The sequence below is a fragment of the Mauremys reevesii genome, linkage group 16, assembly GCF_016161935.1.
Source record: "Mauremys reevesii isolate NIE-2019 linkage group 16, ASM1616193v1, whole genome shotgun sequence".
In the NCBI taxonomy this organism is placed as follows: Eukaryota; Metazoa; Chordata; order Testudines; family Geoemydidae; genus Mauremys; species Mauremys reevesii.
The window spans coordinates 11,482,279-11,500,558 of record NC_052638.1 but is presented as its reverse complement, the minus strand read 5'-3'; the positions used below and the strand labels follow the sequence as shown (position 1 = coordinate 11,500,558).

The following is an 18,280-nucleotide window of genomic DNA, read 5'->3' as shown; positions in this document are numbered from 1 at the left end:
TCATTTGCAGACCCCTAAACATTTCAAATGGAAATCTAAGACATATCTGTGGCCCCCCCAGGGGTCCGCAGACCACAGGTTAAAAACCACTGTGCAAGCAGAAGGGTATGGGTCCTATTTGTGGTGCAAATTTGGGGTCGTGGTCAGGGAGTACCTGAGCTCAAGCACCCTTCCCCTACTGGCACATGACCTGTGTTTAATTTTAAAGTGCTGTAAAATGCAAATACACAGCCAGAGAACTGGTAGGACAGTTTAAGACCCAGAGTTGTGATCGAGATACAAGTGTGGGGTCATTTGGTGACTAGAACCTCTCCTTTCTCCTGACTTGTTTTTACAATGGGGCAAACTATCCCAGGAACTCCAGTACAGTGGTGTTGGAACAATTTTTGAAGTGGGGGTGCTGATAATGGTGTTTGTTATTTCTACTGCAAGCCAGAGGAGGCGGCAGCACCCCTTGTTCCAGCACCACTGCTCCAAGAGCATTATAGGTGGAGGTCCAGACAGAGCTGATGCAGCAGGCATGCAGTGCTGAATGAGTGAGAATGAGTGTGCTCATTACATGCCACATTACATGTGGGTAATGCTGGGTTAACTCCCCCTTTAGCTTGCTGAGAAGGGATTTGAACCTTCATCACTTACATCTCAAGTGAATGCCCTAAGTGCTGCACAAAGAGATATTCTGATAGGGAGAGCATCCTCACTCTTTTCTGATGAATCTGTTCCATTTAACTACATATTAATTGGGCCAAAAGATGCCTCAGAAGCCTTCTGTGGTATAGAGATTAGGGGACTGAACTAAAGTGTGGAAGACCTGGGTTCAAATTCTGCCTCTGCCTGAGCAGAAGGCGGTAGCAGAGGGGATCTGCCCACGGAGATTAGTGCCCGTATCACTGAACAATGGGCTGCTCTGTGAGGGGCTGTTGCACTTTTAATTAAATATGAATTGGGGCCAAAGAAAACAAACATCTGAATCACTCTTCTGTCCCCACTGGTTAGGTTGCTAACCTAGGAGGTGGGAGATCCCAGGTCAAACCCTCGGCAAAGGGGTTTGAACAGGGACCTCCCAGACTGCTGCACTGAGCACATAATGGGGAAGAGGTGAGAAGCCCTCAGTGGTGAAAGAACAGGTTAAGGATGACTGGAAAAAGGCAAAAAAGGAAGGAGGAAAATCCAGGGAACTACAGCCCGGTCAGCCTCACCTCAGTCCCCAGAAAAATCATGGAGCAGGGCCTCAAGGACTCCATTTTGAAGCATTTGGAGGACAGGAAGGTGATCAGGAACAGTCAACATGGATTCATTAAGGGCAAGTCATGCCTGACCAACCTGATTGATGAGATAACTGGCTCTGTGGATATGGTGAAAGCGGTGGACATGATATATCTTGACCTTAGCAAAGCTTTTGATCTGGTCTCCCATAGTATTCTTGCCAGCAAGTTAAAGTAGTATGGATTGGATGGATGGACTATAAGGTGGATAGAAAGCTGGCTCGATCGTTGAGCTCAATGGGTAGTGATCAACAGCTCAAGGTCTAGTTGGCAGCCAGTATCAAGAGGAGTACCCCAGGGGTTGGGGACGGTTTTGTTCAACATCTTCATTAATTAGCTGGATGATGGGATGGATTGCACCCTCAGCAAGTTTGCAGATGACACTAAACTGGGGGGAGAGGTAGATGCGCTGAAGGGTAGGGATAGGGTCTAGAGTGATCTAGACAACTTGGAGGATTGGGCTAAAAGAAATCTGATGAGGTTCAACAAGGACAACTGCAGAGTCCTGCACTTAGGACGGAAGAATCCCATGCACTGCTACAGACTAGGGACCGACTGGCTAAGCGGCAGTTCTGCAGAAAAGAACCTGGGGATTACAGTGGCTGAGAAGCTGGATATGAGTCAACAGTGTGCCCTTGTTGCCAAGAAGGCTAATGGCATATTGGGCTGCATTAGTAGGAGCATTGCCAGCAGATCAAGGGAAGTGATTATTCCCCTCTATTCGGCACTGGTGAGGCCACATTTGGAGCACTGCATCTAGTTTTGGGGTTCCCCCCAACTACAGAAAGGATGTGGACAAATTGGAGAGAGTCCAGCAGAGGGCAACAAAAATGATCAGGGGGCTGGGGCACATGACTTACGAGGAGAGGCTGAGGGAACTGGGCTTATTTAGTCTGCAGAAGAGAAGAGTGAGAGGGGATTTGATAGCAGCCTTCAACTAGCTGAAGGAGGGTTCCAAAGAGGATAGAGCTCAGCTGTTCTCAGTGGTGGCAGGTGAGTGAACAAGGATCCATGGTCTCAAGTTGCAGTGGCGGCTAGGTTGGCTAATAGGAAAAACTATTTCACTAGGAGGGTGGTGAAGCACTGGAATGGGTTACCTAGGGAGGTGGTGGAATCTCCTTCCTTAGAGGTTTTTAAGGTCAGGCTTGACAAAGCCCTGGCTGGGATGATTTAGATGGGGTTGGTCCTGCTTTGAGTAGGGGGTTGGACTAGATGACCTCCTGAGGTCTCTTCCAACCCTAATCTTCTATGAGTCTATAACTCATTAATAAAACCCTGTGGTAATTCTGGCTGGTACACTAGCACCTTCCTGTAAGCCCTCCCACTGATGCCGGAGCTAGAGTAATAGCTCCGGACGGAGGCCCACTCGACTAGAAGGAAGGTCAGTGAGCATAATTATAGGCAATGGTGGATTCTCAGGGTGCTAGACAGGACTTTGAGGCCCCCTCCCCCATGTACACGCTCACCCTGCAAGGATGTGTCAAGCGGGAGTGGCGGGGGGAGACATTAAGGCTAAAGGTTGCAGTGGCTTTTTCCAGTGACCCCAGCGTTGAGCCTACAGCAAAGCCCAAAGGAACTCTTCTTGAGCTATGTTCCTCTCGTGTCAGCCGGAGGCTAATGAGCGCTCTGCATACGTCGCTGGGCTGGGAAAGCCGGTGCTCAAGAAACCATTAAATGCAAGTGCCTGGCCCAGGAGATGAGTGAATTTGCCTAGTGATCATTTCACTTTGGCAGAACCTTCCCCCCCCACCCCCGCAGTAAAAAAGCAGCCGGTAGCACACGAGAACTGATTTCCTCATGTCGCCAGGGCCTTGGACGGACGCAAGGGTATTTCTGCTGAAACCCTGCTGCACTTAAAGGACTGTTGACTCTTTCATTCAAAAGCTCTAATTGCAATGGCTGAGTTTGTGCAGTAGAGGGCGATGTTACCCACTAGCCAGGGCATCACAATAGTTGCCGTGCCATGCAGAGAGAGGCCAGATTCAGCCGCCAGGCAAGCCCTGACTCAGTTGTGTTTTCCATGCTAACACGAGTTGAACCACGCTGAGGCTTAATCTGCCCCAGCTCCTGTTGAACGGGTATGGCCCCCCGTAGGGTGGACATGCACAGGGAGCTGGCTTTGGTTACATGGACTTTCAGCAGAGGCAGGCCCTGCCCCATAGGATGACCAGACAGCAAGTGTGAAAAATCAGGACAGGGGGTGGGGGATAATAGGAGCCTATATAAGAAAAAGATCCAACAATCGTGACTGTCCCTATAAACTTGGGCCATCTGGTCACCCGCCTGCCCCAGTACTAGGTGTGAACCAGAGTGGCCAAAAGGCCTTTGCTGCCTGGGGGCAGGGGGGTGTTTGAACTGCAGGCGCTGAAGCAAAACCATGTCCCTGGGTCCTAGCACCAGCCCTGCACTTGTGGGCAGGTAGAGGCAGCCAGTGGCGGCAAACAAAGGTGACAGCAGGTTGCCGGGGGTTACAAAACGTGAGAAACAATAAAATAAGCAAAGAATGAAATGAGTGCCTGGAAGAGGGTGAGAAACGCTTTAAAGTCTGACTAGAGGGCATGAGTGCCTGCAGCGGGGAGGTTGGGGAGGAGCCAGCCTGCAGACTTGCGCTATGTCGACACTGCAGTGGGGAGGGTGACAGATATACACTCGTTCTGCGTGAGCCAAGCAGCAGCATTGGCTAGTAAGCGGAGTAGAAGCTCACCCGATTCACACACCCGGATCCAAATTTGGAGGGCCTGGGCCAGCTGTACTACAGCGGCAAACCCAACTAGCCAAAATGAATATGAGAGCTCAAACGGCGCTGCAGGGCCTCCGCCTCGCTGGAAAGCCGCTGCCTTTATGGAGGTGCCTAAATATGGCATGTAAGGCTCTAATTTTAAACACCCATTTGAAAACTTTGGCATGGATTTAGCTTCCTAGTTATTGCTAACTCACTCTAATTACGCTTCCATGATCAGCCCCTGCAGTTTTCAAGACAGCTGCTCTCCTCTCTACTGTTCATTTCTTCCTTCCTTCTTGGAGCTCTGGGTGAAAGCGCTACAACCCTAGCATGTGCTGGCCATTGTGTATGAACACCTCTGCATAGCACAAGACCAATTCTGTTAATATGTAGGATGATTAAAAGTGAGCCTGCTAGAGAAAGGAGCAAACACTCTGGATTACTGGAACTGTACATGAAAAACCCCTACAAGTCAGCATACGGTGGGACCCTGATATAGCAAGCAAACAAACAGCACCTGCATATCGCCCTGCAAACATCTATGTCTGTCTTGAGCCCCATGCATCATTCCTGATTGCAATTCCCAGTAGCAATGGGCAACCCCAACACAGCATTCTCCTGTTGAAACACAGGAGACTGTATAGGCCACAATTAACAATGTCTCAAACTTTGTTTCAGCCACCTGCAGAGTGCTCCCTGTAAAGGGTTCCAGCATGTTAAAGTGGACACACTGACGCAGCCTGAAGCAGTTTCCAGTGTGTCTGTGCCAGGTAAGGTCAATAGCAGTCAAGGGCTCTTAATAGCTGAAGGGACTTAGGGCACAGAGCTCACTAATAATTAAACAGAGATCCTGCTGCTTAGGCTCTTGCGAACGTTCAGCCTTCTGCCTGAAATGGCTGACGCAGGAGCTTTGGCTTCCATCAGACACTCTACCCTACAGCCTTAAATTGTACCCGTCTGCACACTACTGCCCTGCCCAGTAAATGCCGTTGAACGGTACTTTGTCCTTCAGGACAAAAATGTTAATATTCCAGGGGTACATTTTTAAATCCATTAAGCTGCAAGCATTGACAGCTTGCAGCACCACAACTCCCCCTCCTGATTCTTCATGCCCATATACGCTCTGGAGTCAGTTAAGCCTATGCTGGGTATAAAATGCTACCCAACCCAAATGATGGTAGCACTTGCCCCCCCCGTGTAAATGCCTGTACCCGGGATAACACACTGGCGAATCAGGCCCAGGTGTTCACAGCATAGAGGTTACTGGTCCATGAGAGCAGCATAAACCATTGTGTGTTTAAAGTGGGACTGCTCAGTCAGTGTGGATTTTTTTGCTTGTGAATGTTGCGAGTTTTTCACTTTACAGGGTAAATATTTGTCTGCAACTCAGTGCAAGACAAAATGAGTCCACGTGTCTCGCTGCTGCACAAAGAAGTGCAGCTGCTGATTTTTCAAATTTGTAAAAGCCACGAGCTATGGACCAGACATGACCCTGTCAAGTTGGGCAACTTTCTAGGGCCCTCTCACAATTTTTTTGCTGGTGTAACTTAGTGATTTAAAAAAAAAATAGAGCCATACCAGTAACACCCCCTCCTATGGATGCGGCTATGCAGTATGAAGGGCCTTAGTCCCATATGGGAATAAGCTATACCCGTATAACACTTTCACCATGTCCACACTGAAAGGGTTGTACCACTTCACCAGGAGGTATAGTTAAAGCAATATACCTTGTGAACAGAGACAAGGCCTTAGCCATTGTGTGCCTCGGTTTGCCCCTGCAGATAATAATGACTTACCTCCCACCAGGGCTGTGAAGTGTAGTTATCTTGCAATGCATGTGCGGGGGTGGGTCTAATGGATGGTGCTAGCATCATGCAGCATTTAATTACTTAAGCAATTCATTTTTCAGTACAGCTGTAAACAGCGGAAGTCTGCTCTCATTCTCAAAGTTGTAAATTCAGATTGATTTGATTGAGGCAGCTCTCGCTTTATACCAGAGTTACTAATACGGGATTTGACCCATTGTTCCTCTCCCTCAACATTTTCGCTGTGTGACAAGCTCCCTTGACACAGCCTCCTCCTGCCCCCTCCCACCCCACCACCACAGGGAGGGTTGGCCATTGCCCACACAAAGCTTCAGGGGCGACCCTGAGCTCCTGCATTGACCGGTTGTTCTCTTGCAGCTGCCTGGTGCACTCTGAACAGAGACTGAGTCCTCGGCCAGCACGGAGTCAAGCAGCAAGGTGACCTGTGGCACTTCCAGGCTCTCTTGCCTTCTCTCTCCCTTTGCAGAGGACTAAACTCCTGTCTTTTCTAATGCCTTTGTTACAGGTGATGTCTTTTGAGCAAGAATATCAGCAATGTATTTGCTAGGTGTTTGAAGTGAAGGAAAAAACATAACCACCTCCCCCTCCACCCACTGTCATAGCTCCTAAACGCTCCCCTTAAAGCTTGGGATAGGGCAGAGTCTGCCTGGCTCCTGTCCCCAACAGCCCCATTGCAGGGATTCATGGGGTTGAGTCTTGGCTCTGCGACAGTGGGCCAGTTGCTTATTCTGCCTGTGCCTCAGTAAAGTGAGGATAGAAGAACAGCTTGGCCAGAATGTTCAAACGAGGAGTGCTGGATTTTCAGCACTTCTGTCACTATCTTTCTATTGTCTGACTCAAGACCCATCCCACCTAGGATCCTGTCTGAGAGGGGCCAGCACTAGGTCACCTCTGTTAAGGAGTCTAAATACCAACACTGGTGTTAGTTTCTTTGTCTAGCAGTTTTGTAAGAAAATAATTTACAGCATGGCCCTGGTTCTGCTGTAAGAGTCCTCCCTGAGGTTTCACTAGTTCACTGCTGCGTAGCATAACAGGCCTTACTCCTGGAGAGATGGAGACATTGGGCCACTGCCTTAGAACTAGATACAAAGGAGTCGTCCGTTCACCTTTTTTAGATTTTTAATTTGTTCATCGGGTTTCTCCTTTATATTCTGGCCGCTGAGAAGAACCACCTGCCTTTCTCCTTCCCTGCCCAGTCCTACCTCTTAGTTTCCTTCACATTAACACCAATGCATGCTAAATAAGCCTTGATGTACTATAAATGCCTTCTGGCTGTAGAAAGTAGCAATCTGTTCCTTTACTAAGTTTGGTGCATTTTGTATTTGTTTCTAATGGGGACAGAAGCAGGGGAGACTATTCTATGGGATGCAGGCTTGCTTATTTCTTCACTTTGACCGTAACATTTGGTATTATTCGCTCTGTATGTTAGAAATCATCTGGCTTTCAACTCATAGTACATTATAGGACGTACAACCTGTAAGGAATTTAATATTAGGATATGTACAGTTAGATAATACAGAGACCAAATAAAATGTAACTGGGAAATGGTGGTGGTTTTATTCTAATCTCTCCTTGCTCTTCAACAGGGAAAATGAATGGAAGTAGTTTTGTGAACTTGAATTATTTTGATGCATTTTTCATTACAAGGGTAGGTGGAAAAGAAAGGGCAATTTTGCACAAAATCACTGTTCTACGTAGTGGGGAACGCCAGTATCCTTATATTGAAGGTGAGATGGCAGTACCGGAATGTCTATACTGCCGTCAGAGCTGTGACTGCAGCTGTACAGATTGACCTAGCTCGCTCAAGTAACAATAGCAGTGACGCCACAGGACCCTAGGTGATCAAAGCTGTCTACAGGTGCTACCATTGCATCTCTAACTGCTGTGGAGACATGTGCATGAAGGTGTTACACTAGTACAAGCATTAGAATTTACAGAAGGTCCATGACCAGAGTTGAACTTGTATCTGTTCTAGCAATACCGCTATGATCTGTAAAATACAAAACAGAATAGTTCAAGGATTTGCCCTTTTTCCAGAACGCACACTCCCACAGCTGTAAATGGGTGTCTAGTTTTTGCTTTGAACATGTGTAATAAGGGCAACCCAATGGGAATGGTATAACCCATTGAGAAAGCTGGAAGATGACAGCAACAGGCTATAGTTTGAAGAGGGGAGTATCAGGGATACCTTGGATTGCCCTTTCTCCTGCAATGGCTGATACTTGGAGGTTGCTCTGATGGAAGGAAACCATGTACCATCAAACATCAGAAGGGAAGAATATATAAAGGTGTGAGGAGGTGCAATGATCTTACAGCATCACTATGTTGTTTGACCGGCACCCTTCTGCATGGTAATGCTCTAGCCAACTGGCTCCCTGGATTTAGCAAACAGGAGAAACTGTGTAAATAATTATTTTTTTAACACTAAAGTGAACGTAAACAAGGAAAGGCTGAGAAACACCCATCAGTCATTTGGAAACCATGCTGTCCTCCAGTAAGATGCATTGTTCTTTGCAAGCATGGTTGCCTGGGGGTTGCACCAAACAGGTCACACTGTAGGGGATCAAATTATGTGCAACTTGCTGAAGGCTGCTGGGTACCTGTAAGCAGCTAGAATTTGTAGACCAGCTCCATGACAGCAATGGTGGTGCTCTGGCCAAAGACAAAAGCTCCACAGAGGATGGAGATGACACCCCAAGCAATCAAACAGGACCTAGAAAATAGAAGAACAGTGCAATGGAACTCGAGGCAATGATTTAGTTTCCCAGGAGAAGGCTGATTTAAAGAGAAGTATTACCATAAATACAGCTCTTCCACTAAATAAGAAACCAACTTTTATTCATTGAGATCTTAGGAGATCAGTGGTAGTTTGTGTTTTGTAAACCTAACTGTACTGTTCTTCAGACTGAAGGTGCAGTGACTGAATTCAGCTTCAACACCTCATAACTTATTTTACTGAGTGGGAGAATGTTGCCCAATGACACCTCGTCAGCTGGTTAAAATGGCAGCAATTTTTAAATGGAAGTGGGCACGGAGGAGAAGTTTTTGCGTGCCCACTACAAGCTAATTAAGCCTGACCCCAATTTCTCTGCCTGTCCATCCTGTATCTGTTACAGCATTCCAGCCCCAATGTAAGGTTCTCCTGGAGCAGAGAGGTGCTGGGCCCTGTAATTCCCACCCCTCTCTACTAAAGAGCCGTTATCAGAAAAGACAACCCTTGCTGGGGGAATGCAGAGACAGAGCAGCTCAAACAAAAATTACACTTTACTCCTGTTATCCCTGCGAGGGGATGAGCTGGGTTCAGTTGCTTCCTGTGCAATAAGAGACTGTTGAGTGACTGCAGTCAAAATGTCAGTATGGATGCACACGTCAAAGAACCCAGCTTGACTTTCAGGTCTGAGGTAGAACTTCTGGCAGGGACATGTGCTCTAGTAGCCAAGGAGAGACAGAAGAACATGGACCCCTCACGTCATTTATAGAGTGTCGGAATGTTTTTCTCTTAGAAATATAATTTATTTTGCACAAAATAGTTGCAAGGCTCTTGCTTATGAGACATTGCCAATGTACCCTCTATTACACAGAATTGTGGGCCCTGCTCAAGAATAAAGAAACTTTCCTTTTGCTCCTGTTCGCTCACTTGTCAGTATGGCTATAGCACTGCATTAAAATGAGCTTTGCTTTGGCAGTTAAGTGACACTATTTTTTTCTTAGCCCCAAGGTCCATCTTCCCAACCAAAGTAAAAAACCACCCATGCTTTTGACATTTTAGTCAAATTCCATGACAACACGACATGAGTAAGAAAGGAGCTGGACACTGAAAGACCCTTAGTTATGAATCTTTTCTTTGGAAGAGAAGGATGTTTGGGTAAAGCTATGAGACTCCAAGATACTGTCTGAAAACATGCCCACAAAACCTGTCAGCTGAGTGAGTGGAGTGTTCATTGCAAGGCAGCAGAAGCGATAAACTGACAACTCTCCTCAGGTGAGCAGGACTGTCCCTGTCCATCTGAGCTAGAGTGAAATGCAAAATTCAGCTTAAGAAACTTACATTGAAAGATACTTGTGAATTCAGTTGTGTCTTGACTTACAGTGAAAGGTCACCAGTCTTTAAGGATGAAATTCACAGAGACCCAAGGCTCTGCTTATGCACCCTTTAATTTGCTTAGGCTTAAATATGACTTGTGCTGGCTCTCTCTACAGGCCTGTTCACTTCCCCCATCCCAGATGCGATAGCTGAGAGACTTGAACCCAGGACCTCCAGCATCGGACGTTGGGGTCTTAGGTCTAAACCAACCAGGCAGCTGCACAGGGATAAACAAACTGATTCCTCTCCAGCCTCTTCTTAAAGCCAACTCCTGGCTCACGAACACTCCACCCCACCCTGCTCTGCCAAAGCCCATTAAAAATTACAGACCAGCATGAGGTAGTTCATAATTACCAATGGGCTTTGGGCAGTCCTGAAATGAGCTCAGGAGGGAATTGAATCCAGCCAGTGGGGCAGCATTATGTCAGGCAAAGAATCCTGGGAAGAACCAAGATGACTTGAGGGGTAGAGGGAGCGGAGAAAGCAGACTCCAGCACCAGTGGAAAGGACAAGCTACAATCAAGCAACAGCAGTTACTGCTCCAGGTTCCGTTGCCAGGGGACAGATGACAGCAGGCCAAGTGCCACAAGCTCAAGGCAAAGGCTGTGCAGTCTGCCGCGAACAGGGGCTGCTGTTACCACATTTAGTCACGAAGGCCCAGATTCTCAAAGGTATTTAGGTGCCTGACTCCTGTTGATTTCAATGGGAGTTAAATACCTTGGAGGATCTGGGCTGAAGAGCTCAGTTCTGTCACCCTTGCTTGCGTTGACTAAGACCATACTATACAAATAGTTCCCCCCAGTGTCAGTTAATGCGCTTCTGTCTCACCTGTAAGAACAGGCGAAATAAACCCACTGAAATTTTAAAGTACTTACAAGGGTGAAGGTGACAGAATTGGGCTCTTACTATTTTAAGGGAATTAATCCGCATTTAGGTGGTGGTCTGACTGAAAGATACATTGTGGACAGCCTAAGCTTCTACACTGTAGAATAAACATTGATAAAATCCAAAGAACAACAGAAAACCTGCCTGGTTGTTTGTGAATTGGAAATTAATCTGCCTGGTTCCCAGCCCTCTGGGCCTGATAAATTAAGGCATTTAGTGCAAAATTCTGAGAAAAAAATATATTAAAATTCCTTACGAACAGCTAGAGCTGGGTGAACATGCGAGCAGTGTTCATTCCAGTACAAACCACACGTCCACTTTGACTGTATTCGTGACCCTTATTTGCCACGTGTACACAGGGATTTTTAAAAAATAAGATTGCAGAAAAGGGTCTCATGAGCAAACAAATATGTCCCTGTGGCCATGTGGGCAGCTCTTCCATTGCTCAGGGAGCAGAACCACCACCAGGTGGCTTACGTGACCCCAGGTGCACACCGCATAGTGAAGAGTCTGGATAAAAAGAAACTAAAATCTCTGACTGCAGAATTTAAATAGGAGAACCAGCTACATTTGCCTAATTTGTCAAATGATTCGCTAATATCTCATCCAGCTCTACTAACACCTCAGATTACAAACTGAAATATTTAAGGTTGAATTTCTTACCATTCAAATGGTTTCAAAATTCTTTTGCACTTTACACAGCTTAGACAGTGAAACTAGACTGTCTGTTCCCCTCTCTCTCAGCATAATACTGTTTGGGTTTTCAACAGGACAGGAAAATGACTGTATAGTGATACACAAACACACTCATTCTTTTGGCTTTAACTGCTATGGTTAACGTGTTATTTGATGTCACATTCTGAGACTGCAAGAGCCTTGCAGTGGAGTTTAGACAGGGAAAAGGACACATTCATTCTATGTTAAGTTTTCATGGGCACTTCTGATGTGCGGGAGATGAAGACAGAAATGGAGGGACCCTGCCACATCTTTGAACTGACCATCAGGGACAGCTCCACTTACATAGGCTATACATGTAGTGCACTAGGAACATCTCCTAATATTTATATGCATATAGCCAGCCCAACATGGTATATGGCAGCTTACTTTTTCCTTGGTTCGATGGGTTCCGTTTCCATTGCACATACTAGACATAACCCTGCAAATCAAAACATATAATGTTTGTCATTTAAACATGTTACATGCATTCCCAAATATTCCTCCCAGTAACCACAAGAAGGCAGTGGCAATTTTAGAAGGAACCATACATTGGTGCGTTTAATTGCCAAGGTGTTGCATTAGTTCAGTTGTGCATTGCCTATCAGCACTACAGCTCTCTTAGAACATGTATGGATAAAGTCAGCTGGATGCTTTAACTTAAGACTTTTCCCTCTATTTTCAGATGTTTTTCCATCATTTTCTTTTGTGGCTTCTGCTCTGCAGGCATGCAAACTCACTTCTAGGTGTTACTTTAAACTTTTGTCTGACACCCAGCTACATTTGGAGGGTTGTTACATAAAATCGTTCGTGTGGGTTCATTTTACTTAGGAAAAAAATGACGATGGCTCAGATTTGTAGAGGTATTTAGGCATTGCTTTGCTCAGTATTGCAATGCCTAAATATCTTAAAAATCTGGGCCTTTGTCACTTCCATAACATGTGATAACTACTAGCGGTATGGAAATGTGACGGAGCATTGAAGGAATGTAAATAGAGAAGGGTAAGGAAGGAAGGGTCTCTCCCCCCCCCCGCTCCCCATTTGCCCACAGCAAATGTGTTACTGAATGCCAGGAGCATCCATTAGATTTCACATCTACCTCCACTGCATCCCACCAAAAACAAAGTGTGTAGATTCCATCTTTGGAAATTCACACAGACCGTTGTTCTGAAGCCACACGCATGGTTCTGGAATTACATTTGTTTTTGAAATGTTCTCAATACATGGGTAACCTGCTCAGGTCTTCCTCCTGATCTTCCCCTTCCCACCTCCTCTACATACATTGAGAGGAAGATTTCTCCAGTGACTCAAATTTTCCACTCAGCTTGTACCCCTCTGATGACTATTGGAATTATTGCAAGAAAGTTGATGATGGCCATTTTGGAACACCTGAAAAGCTTAATTGCCATGTTGATAATGCCAGGCCAGAGTCAGCATTATAATTGGCACCTACACGTCTATGTGAAGAGTTTTTAGCCCAGGAGGCTCAAAGAGGAAGGGGTTCTGTTAAAGTCAAATCAATAAATAAAAAAATTCAACCAGGGAATTTATGTAAAATCAACAGCCCTGAGGCAGTTTGAAATAAAAGTAAGTGGAGCTTCCAGCTCTATTTACCTCTCGCACCTTCAGTGAAGGAAACCACAAAACATTTGCTCAAGAGGGTGGTAGCTGACACAGCAATGAACAGAGAAACAACCTGCTACTGAGTGCCTTGCAAAAGCAGCTCTAGACACATTCCTTTAAACAGAAGAGTCTCCCTTTTGCTGAAGAATGAACAATCCCCCACCCAAAAAATATTCAAGCCTATAGTTTTTAATGTGTTCCATTGCATTTTACACCTCCTCTGTGTAGGTGTAAGGGATTACACAAAGATGCAAGGCTGCAGAGAATCAGAACTTGTGACTAATGGACACACTGATAAGTTACCAAACAAAATTAATGAATGATTCTTTGTATCCAAAACTGCCAGATTGCTGCCACATCAGGAGATTCTTATCTGAAGGCTACTTTAAAGAGTTTATGGATTCTGGAGCCTTTCATTCTGGCTCTTTGCTCTAGGAATAGGCCCAAGCAGAAAGGCAAACTTTAAAAACCCATCCTCTTTCCCCCTCCAGCTCAGAGCCCCCAGATTAAAAAGATCCCAGATGAAATCCTGGGGAGAGATGATGTTGGGTTTTGTTTGTCTAAAGGGGCAAATGGAGCAGTGGTCACTGAGAAGTTTTTAAACTTGCACATAGCTCCCAGTGCACCTGATCAGAGAAAAATCTGAGCCGGAGCCTCGCCACCATGTCAATTCCCTTCTGTCACCCCAGTTTTAAAAGGAAATTAATTCACAAAAAAGCATTTTCCTCCTAGAGACTCAGAACATGGGAAGTAAGTTTAGAAGCCTCACTGATCAATAGTAATTAACGCATCAAACCCTTCCCAGGCTCAGCTTCTGAATTAAAATGCACACGCAGCTGTTAACAAGGACGTGCCTGGAAAGATGAAGATGAAGAACGCGCTGATGCCACCAATAATACTGATGACCTCGCTGATGTCAGGGACAAACAGAGCAATGACGAGCGTCACTATGATCCACGTGACAGTCAGCACAATCCTCGTATACCTCTCATAAGGCTCCAGGAGCACGACAGACCTGCACTTGTCATTCAGGCAGACATCCTGTAGGACAGACCTATCAGACAGACACAGGCAGGTTACATACAGCGCTGTGCTGGGTTCAGAACTCCTTGCCATTGTGTCTGCTAACGCCCACGGTCAGTCATGTATTGTGATGGGGTCTTTCTTGTGTCCCAAGCTATTGGCTGTTCTTCACAGCGAAATGCATAATCGAGGCTGCAGTGACTTGGGCGGGATTGTATTGTTTGAGCAATGCACTCAATAGGGGGTAGTGCAGAGCTCAGCTCCACCCGGGCAGGGAGTTGCTCATGGAACACATGTTCTGCGTAGATAGACTTGTACCTCCCACATACTCACTGCTGCCCCTTCCCAAGCGTGTCTGTGCGCAGACGGAAAGCACCACCCTTTGGGGATGGGACAGGCGGTTTTCCCCGGCATGCTCCTCAAGGGGAGAGGCCATGGCTTCACCACCTCCCCATCCCTTTTGGGGCAACATGTGCCCAGAAGTTCCTGCCCCGGCATGAAGGCCAGGACAACTCACTATTTGTGAGACAGAAGCACCTGGAGGCTCAAGCCAAGAAAGGGCTCAGCGAGTTACACTCATGTCGGCTTTGTTACAGGGAGGCAGGGCCGGCTCTGACTTTTTTGCCGCCCCAAGCAAAAAAAACCAAAAAAACGAGGTGGGGGGCAGGGCCGCCGGAGCGGCAAAGCAGGGGGAAAAAACAAAAACAAAACTACAGCAAGGCCAGAGCGGCAAAGCGGGGTGGGGGGGGGACAAAAAACGGCACGGCTGGAATGGCAAAGGGGATGGGGGGGAAATTGCAGCACAGCTGGAGCAGCAAAGCAGGGGGAAAAAAACCCAAAAACAACAACATAAAACTACGGTGGGGCTGGAGCGATAAAGGGGGGGGGGAGAGAAACAGGGCGCTGGAGCGGCAAAGCAGGTGAAGAAAAAAAGAAAAAGAAACCACGGCGCAGCCAGAGCGGCAAAGCAGGGGTGGGGGAACGGCGCGGCCGGCAAAGGAGGCGAGACCAAAACAAAAAAACCCTACAGGGCGGCCGGAGCCAGGGGACTCCCTGTGCTGTAGAGTGCGCGCCTGGTCTAAGGGGGGGAAGGGGAGGGAGCGAGGGGGGAAGAGAGAGAGGGGGGCAGCCAGGGCTTCAGGGGGGCGCTCACCCCGCAGCCCTGACCTCCGCACCGCCTGCCGGGAGGGCTCCGAGCTGCTCCGGTCGGTGGGGAGGGAAGGACGCGGGCTGCCCTGCCAAATTTGCTGCAGGGCGTTGCCCTCCTCTGCCCCCTACAGGGCAGCCAGAGCAGGAAAAAAAAACCACTTCAGTGCCGCCCTAGGATTGGGCGGAAGCCGCCCCCTAGAATTTGCCTCCCCAAGCACCAGCTTGCTCAGCTGGTGCCTGGAGCCGGCCCTGCAGGGAGGGGAAGTTACCTGCCTGCTAAGAATCTCAATTTCCCAGGACCGGCTCTAGGCACCAGCAAACCAAGCACGTGCTTGGGGTGACAATTCCAGGGGCGGCACTCCAGGAGATTTTTTCTTTTTTTTTTTTTTTTGCACTTGGGGCAGCAAAAACCCTAGAGCCAACCCTGCACTTTCTCCTCGGATCCTCTTGGTCAAGCTCCTCGAAACACACCCTTCCTTTTCCCTTCCACAAGGCCTCCGGCCAACTAGGGGCTTTTGATGTGCTGCCCGCACACCCTTCCCCAAGGCTGCTTGCCCAGGTGTTCTGTTTTATGATCTCAGCCAGCCCCTGCCCATTGATCCCCTGTGGGGAGGTTGTCACTGCCTTCCATACGGTGACCACTGTCTTTATGACCCTTCTTCACTCTTATCATCCCTATTGTCCTTGCAGAACTAGCCCTTCCCTGGCTTTCTCCCTTCACCATTGTGACGGGATGCCCAGTCGGTGGCAGAGTTTCAGCCACCCCCATTTGGGTCTTTGCCTAAGACGTTAACTTTGAAACCGATTCACTGTTTTAGAGGTGGGCTGCGCTTTGCCATTAGTAATCTCTCTTTCCAAATCTTCTCTGGATGAAATCTACACCACTGACACCTACCCGTGTCAGCGTGGGCATAAGCCCATTCCTAAACACATTTCAATAGCCATGCACAGCTGCGGCCTTTCTTACCTCCCCAGCAGGAGAACAATTGGGTAGATGGTGATGATGGAGATGCCAAAGAGTAGCCGGGCTATAATGATGACCAGGTCATTTCCTGGGTATGACATCAGAATATCGGCAGCAACATCAGCACCAAAGGTTAAATAGCCGTAAAGCCCTAGAAACAGAAGCACCAAAGATCAGAGGCATTAAATGTGATATTGAGCTACGGTTGTGAGGAGTTTGGAGGAGGAACCAACTGTGAGGGAAATTATTAAAATGAACGTGTATTGCTCATTATAGCTGGGGCAGGTAGCATTGCCTATTATTAAGGTTGCCCAACGTGTCCCATATAAAAATCTGCTTATAACTTTGCAAAACTTTAGCCATTTGGGCTGAAATGTTGCATGCTGGGTGTCTGCCTCAGGCTGATTTGCGGGGCAGAGGTATAAAAGATGTGAAAGAATGGATGGTGGACACTTAACGAGGAGCTATTCTGTTAAGGGAGCACCATCCATTCAGTGCACTGACTGAGGCTGGAGTCCTGTGGGAAATATAGCTGGGGATTACGTAACTGGAGACCGAATTCGAATGCAGACGCAACAGAAGGCCCCATCACGATTGCGCAGGCAAACTTAATTCTGGCACTTCTGAACGCTTGACTTTGCAACTGTAGTAAAGTTATTTGAACATGGGGGGGGGGGGGTGTTTGTGTATTTAACACTCGTGGGAGGAAGCCTTTAAGGAAGACAAATTTATAAAACTTCCTTGCCAAATGACTCCCCCCTATGGCAGCTGAGCTATAAAGAGTTGAAGAAATCTTTAGTCAAACAGTTTAAAGGCATCCTGAGCACAATTCGTTGCCATGATGCTAATCAGGAAAGCCCTTGTCCGAGCGCTATGGCATGTTTCACGTTGTACATTAACGTGGTCTAACATGAAGTCATTGTCCGGTGTCACAAGGCCTACCCGTGCAATGCGGTTTCTGGGTGAGAGGGGAGGGGGTGAAAGGTTCAGCAGGTTGAGATAAGGCGAGAGGGAGGGGTTACCTGTAAGAGAATAAATCAACAGGCAGAAGAGCATGGAGAGCACAGACACCACGATCCAAAGGGAGAGTTTCTTGTTGTGCATGCTGCTGTAGATGGCAATGCAGGCTTCATGACACTGAAACACACAAGACAGCTCGGCACGCTTATCAGCCACATGAACTGCAAGCTATCGGCTTATCATATTCCCTCTGTGCCACAGTCCCACCACCGCCCTGCCCCCAGGGAAAGGTTTGGGACCTCCCACTCCCATACGCAGCCATTCCGCCCTTCCCCCAGGCAGGGGCGGCTCTCGGGATTTTGCCGCCCCAAGCACTGCAGACAGGCTGCCTCCGGCGGTTTGCCTGCGGAGGGTCTGCTGGTCCCGCGGACTCTCCGCAGGCAAACTGCGGGAGGCAGCCTGCCTGCCGCCCTCGCGGCGCCAGCAGAGCGCCCCCCGCGGCTTGCCGCCCCAAGCACGTGCTTGGCGTGCTGGGGCCTGGAGCCGCCCCTGCCCCCAGGCCCCTGCCTCAGCAGGAGGCAGACTGCTGGGGTACCTCCTGTCCTGAGTCCCCACCAGAGACAGGTCACCGCCCCTTGAGTGATTCTCCCCAGTGACCAAAACACAGGGCTCGTCCTTCCTCCTGCCAGCAGAACAGAAGGGGATGTTCTCTGCCTCTGGAAGGGCCACTCCCACCCCTCTCAGGGCCGGAAACAGAGCTGTTCCTTTCTCCCCACCTCAGGCAGCAGGGGAAGGGAAGCGACAAACCCCATGGTCCTTGTTGCCCCCGCCCCCTCCATGGGGCAGGAACTGAGCCGAGCAGCTAACCTGCTATGGAGCTGAGTTCAGGGGAGCTCTGACCTGGGTTCCACTGGTTCTGCCTGCTCAGAGACCGGACCAGAACACAGATCCAAACCCTCATTCTGCGCTGACCCTGTGGCTCAGGCAGGGCTCTTACTGTATCAGGCTTCCCACGTGAGGCAGCCCCATTAACACTGCTGCTTATCGAAAGAGATGCCCGTTACT

General features: G+C 48.0%; 2 protein-coding genes across 9 annotated transcripts in view; one reads left to right on the top strand and one right to left on the bottom strand.

Annotated features, from left to right (window-relative positions):
• Window positions 1–6,833, top strand: part of NECAB2 (N-terminal EF-hand calcium binding protein 2) — a 355,015-nt gene extending 348,182 nt beyond the window's left edge. For all 7 annotated transcript variants that reach the window (XM_039503542.1, XM_039503545.1, XM_039503544.1 and 4 more), the window contains 2 exons: window positions 4,666–4,757; window positions 6,171–6,833. In XM_039503542.1, the coding sequence (XP_039359476.1) occupies window positions 4,666–4,757; window positions 6,171–6,199 (121 nt within the window). In that variant the 3' untranslated portion in view covers window positions 6,200–6,833. The remainder of the gene's footprint in view (window positions 1–4,665; window positions 4,758–6,170) is intronic.
• A 443-nt stretch (window positions 6,834–7,276) lies between these two features.
• The window catches only part of SLC38A8 (solute carrier family 38 member 8), a 40,974-nt gene continuing 29,970 nt past the window's right edge, over window positions 7,277–18,280 (bottom strand). Inside the window, exons 7-11 of one of the 2 annotated variants that reach the window (XM_039503538.1) lie at window positions 17,278–17,392; window positions 16,259–16,406; window positions 13,974–14,173; window positions 11,887–11,938; window positions 7,277–8,526 (exon numbers count right to left, since the gene is read on the bottom strand). In XM_039503538.1, the coding sequence (XP_039359472.1) occupies window positions 8,424–8,526; window positions 11,887–11,938; window positions 13,974–14,173; window positions 16,259–16,406; window positions 17,278–17,392 (618 nt within the window). In that variant the 3' untranslated portion in view covers window positions 7,277–8,423. Of the gene's footprint in view, window positions 8,527–9,627; window positions 9,825–11,886; window positions 11,939–13,973; window positions 14,174–16,258; window positions 16,407–17,277; window positions 17,393–18,280 lie in introns of those variants that run through there. The other variant, XM_039503539.1, reaches the window with a different exon arrangement.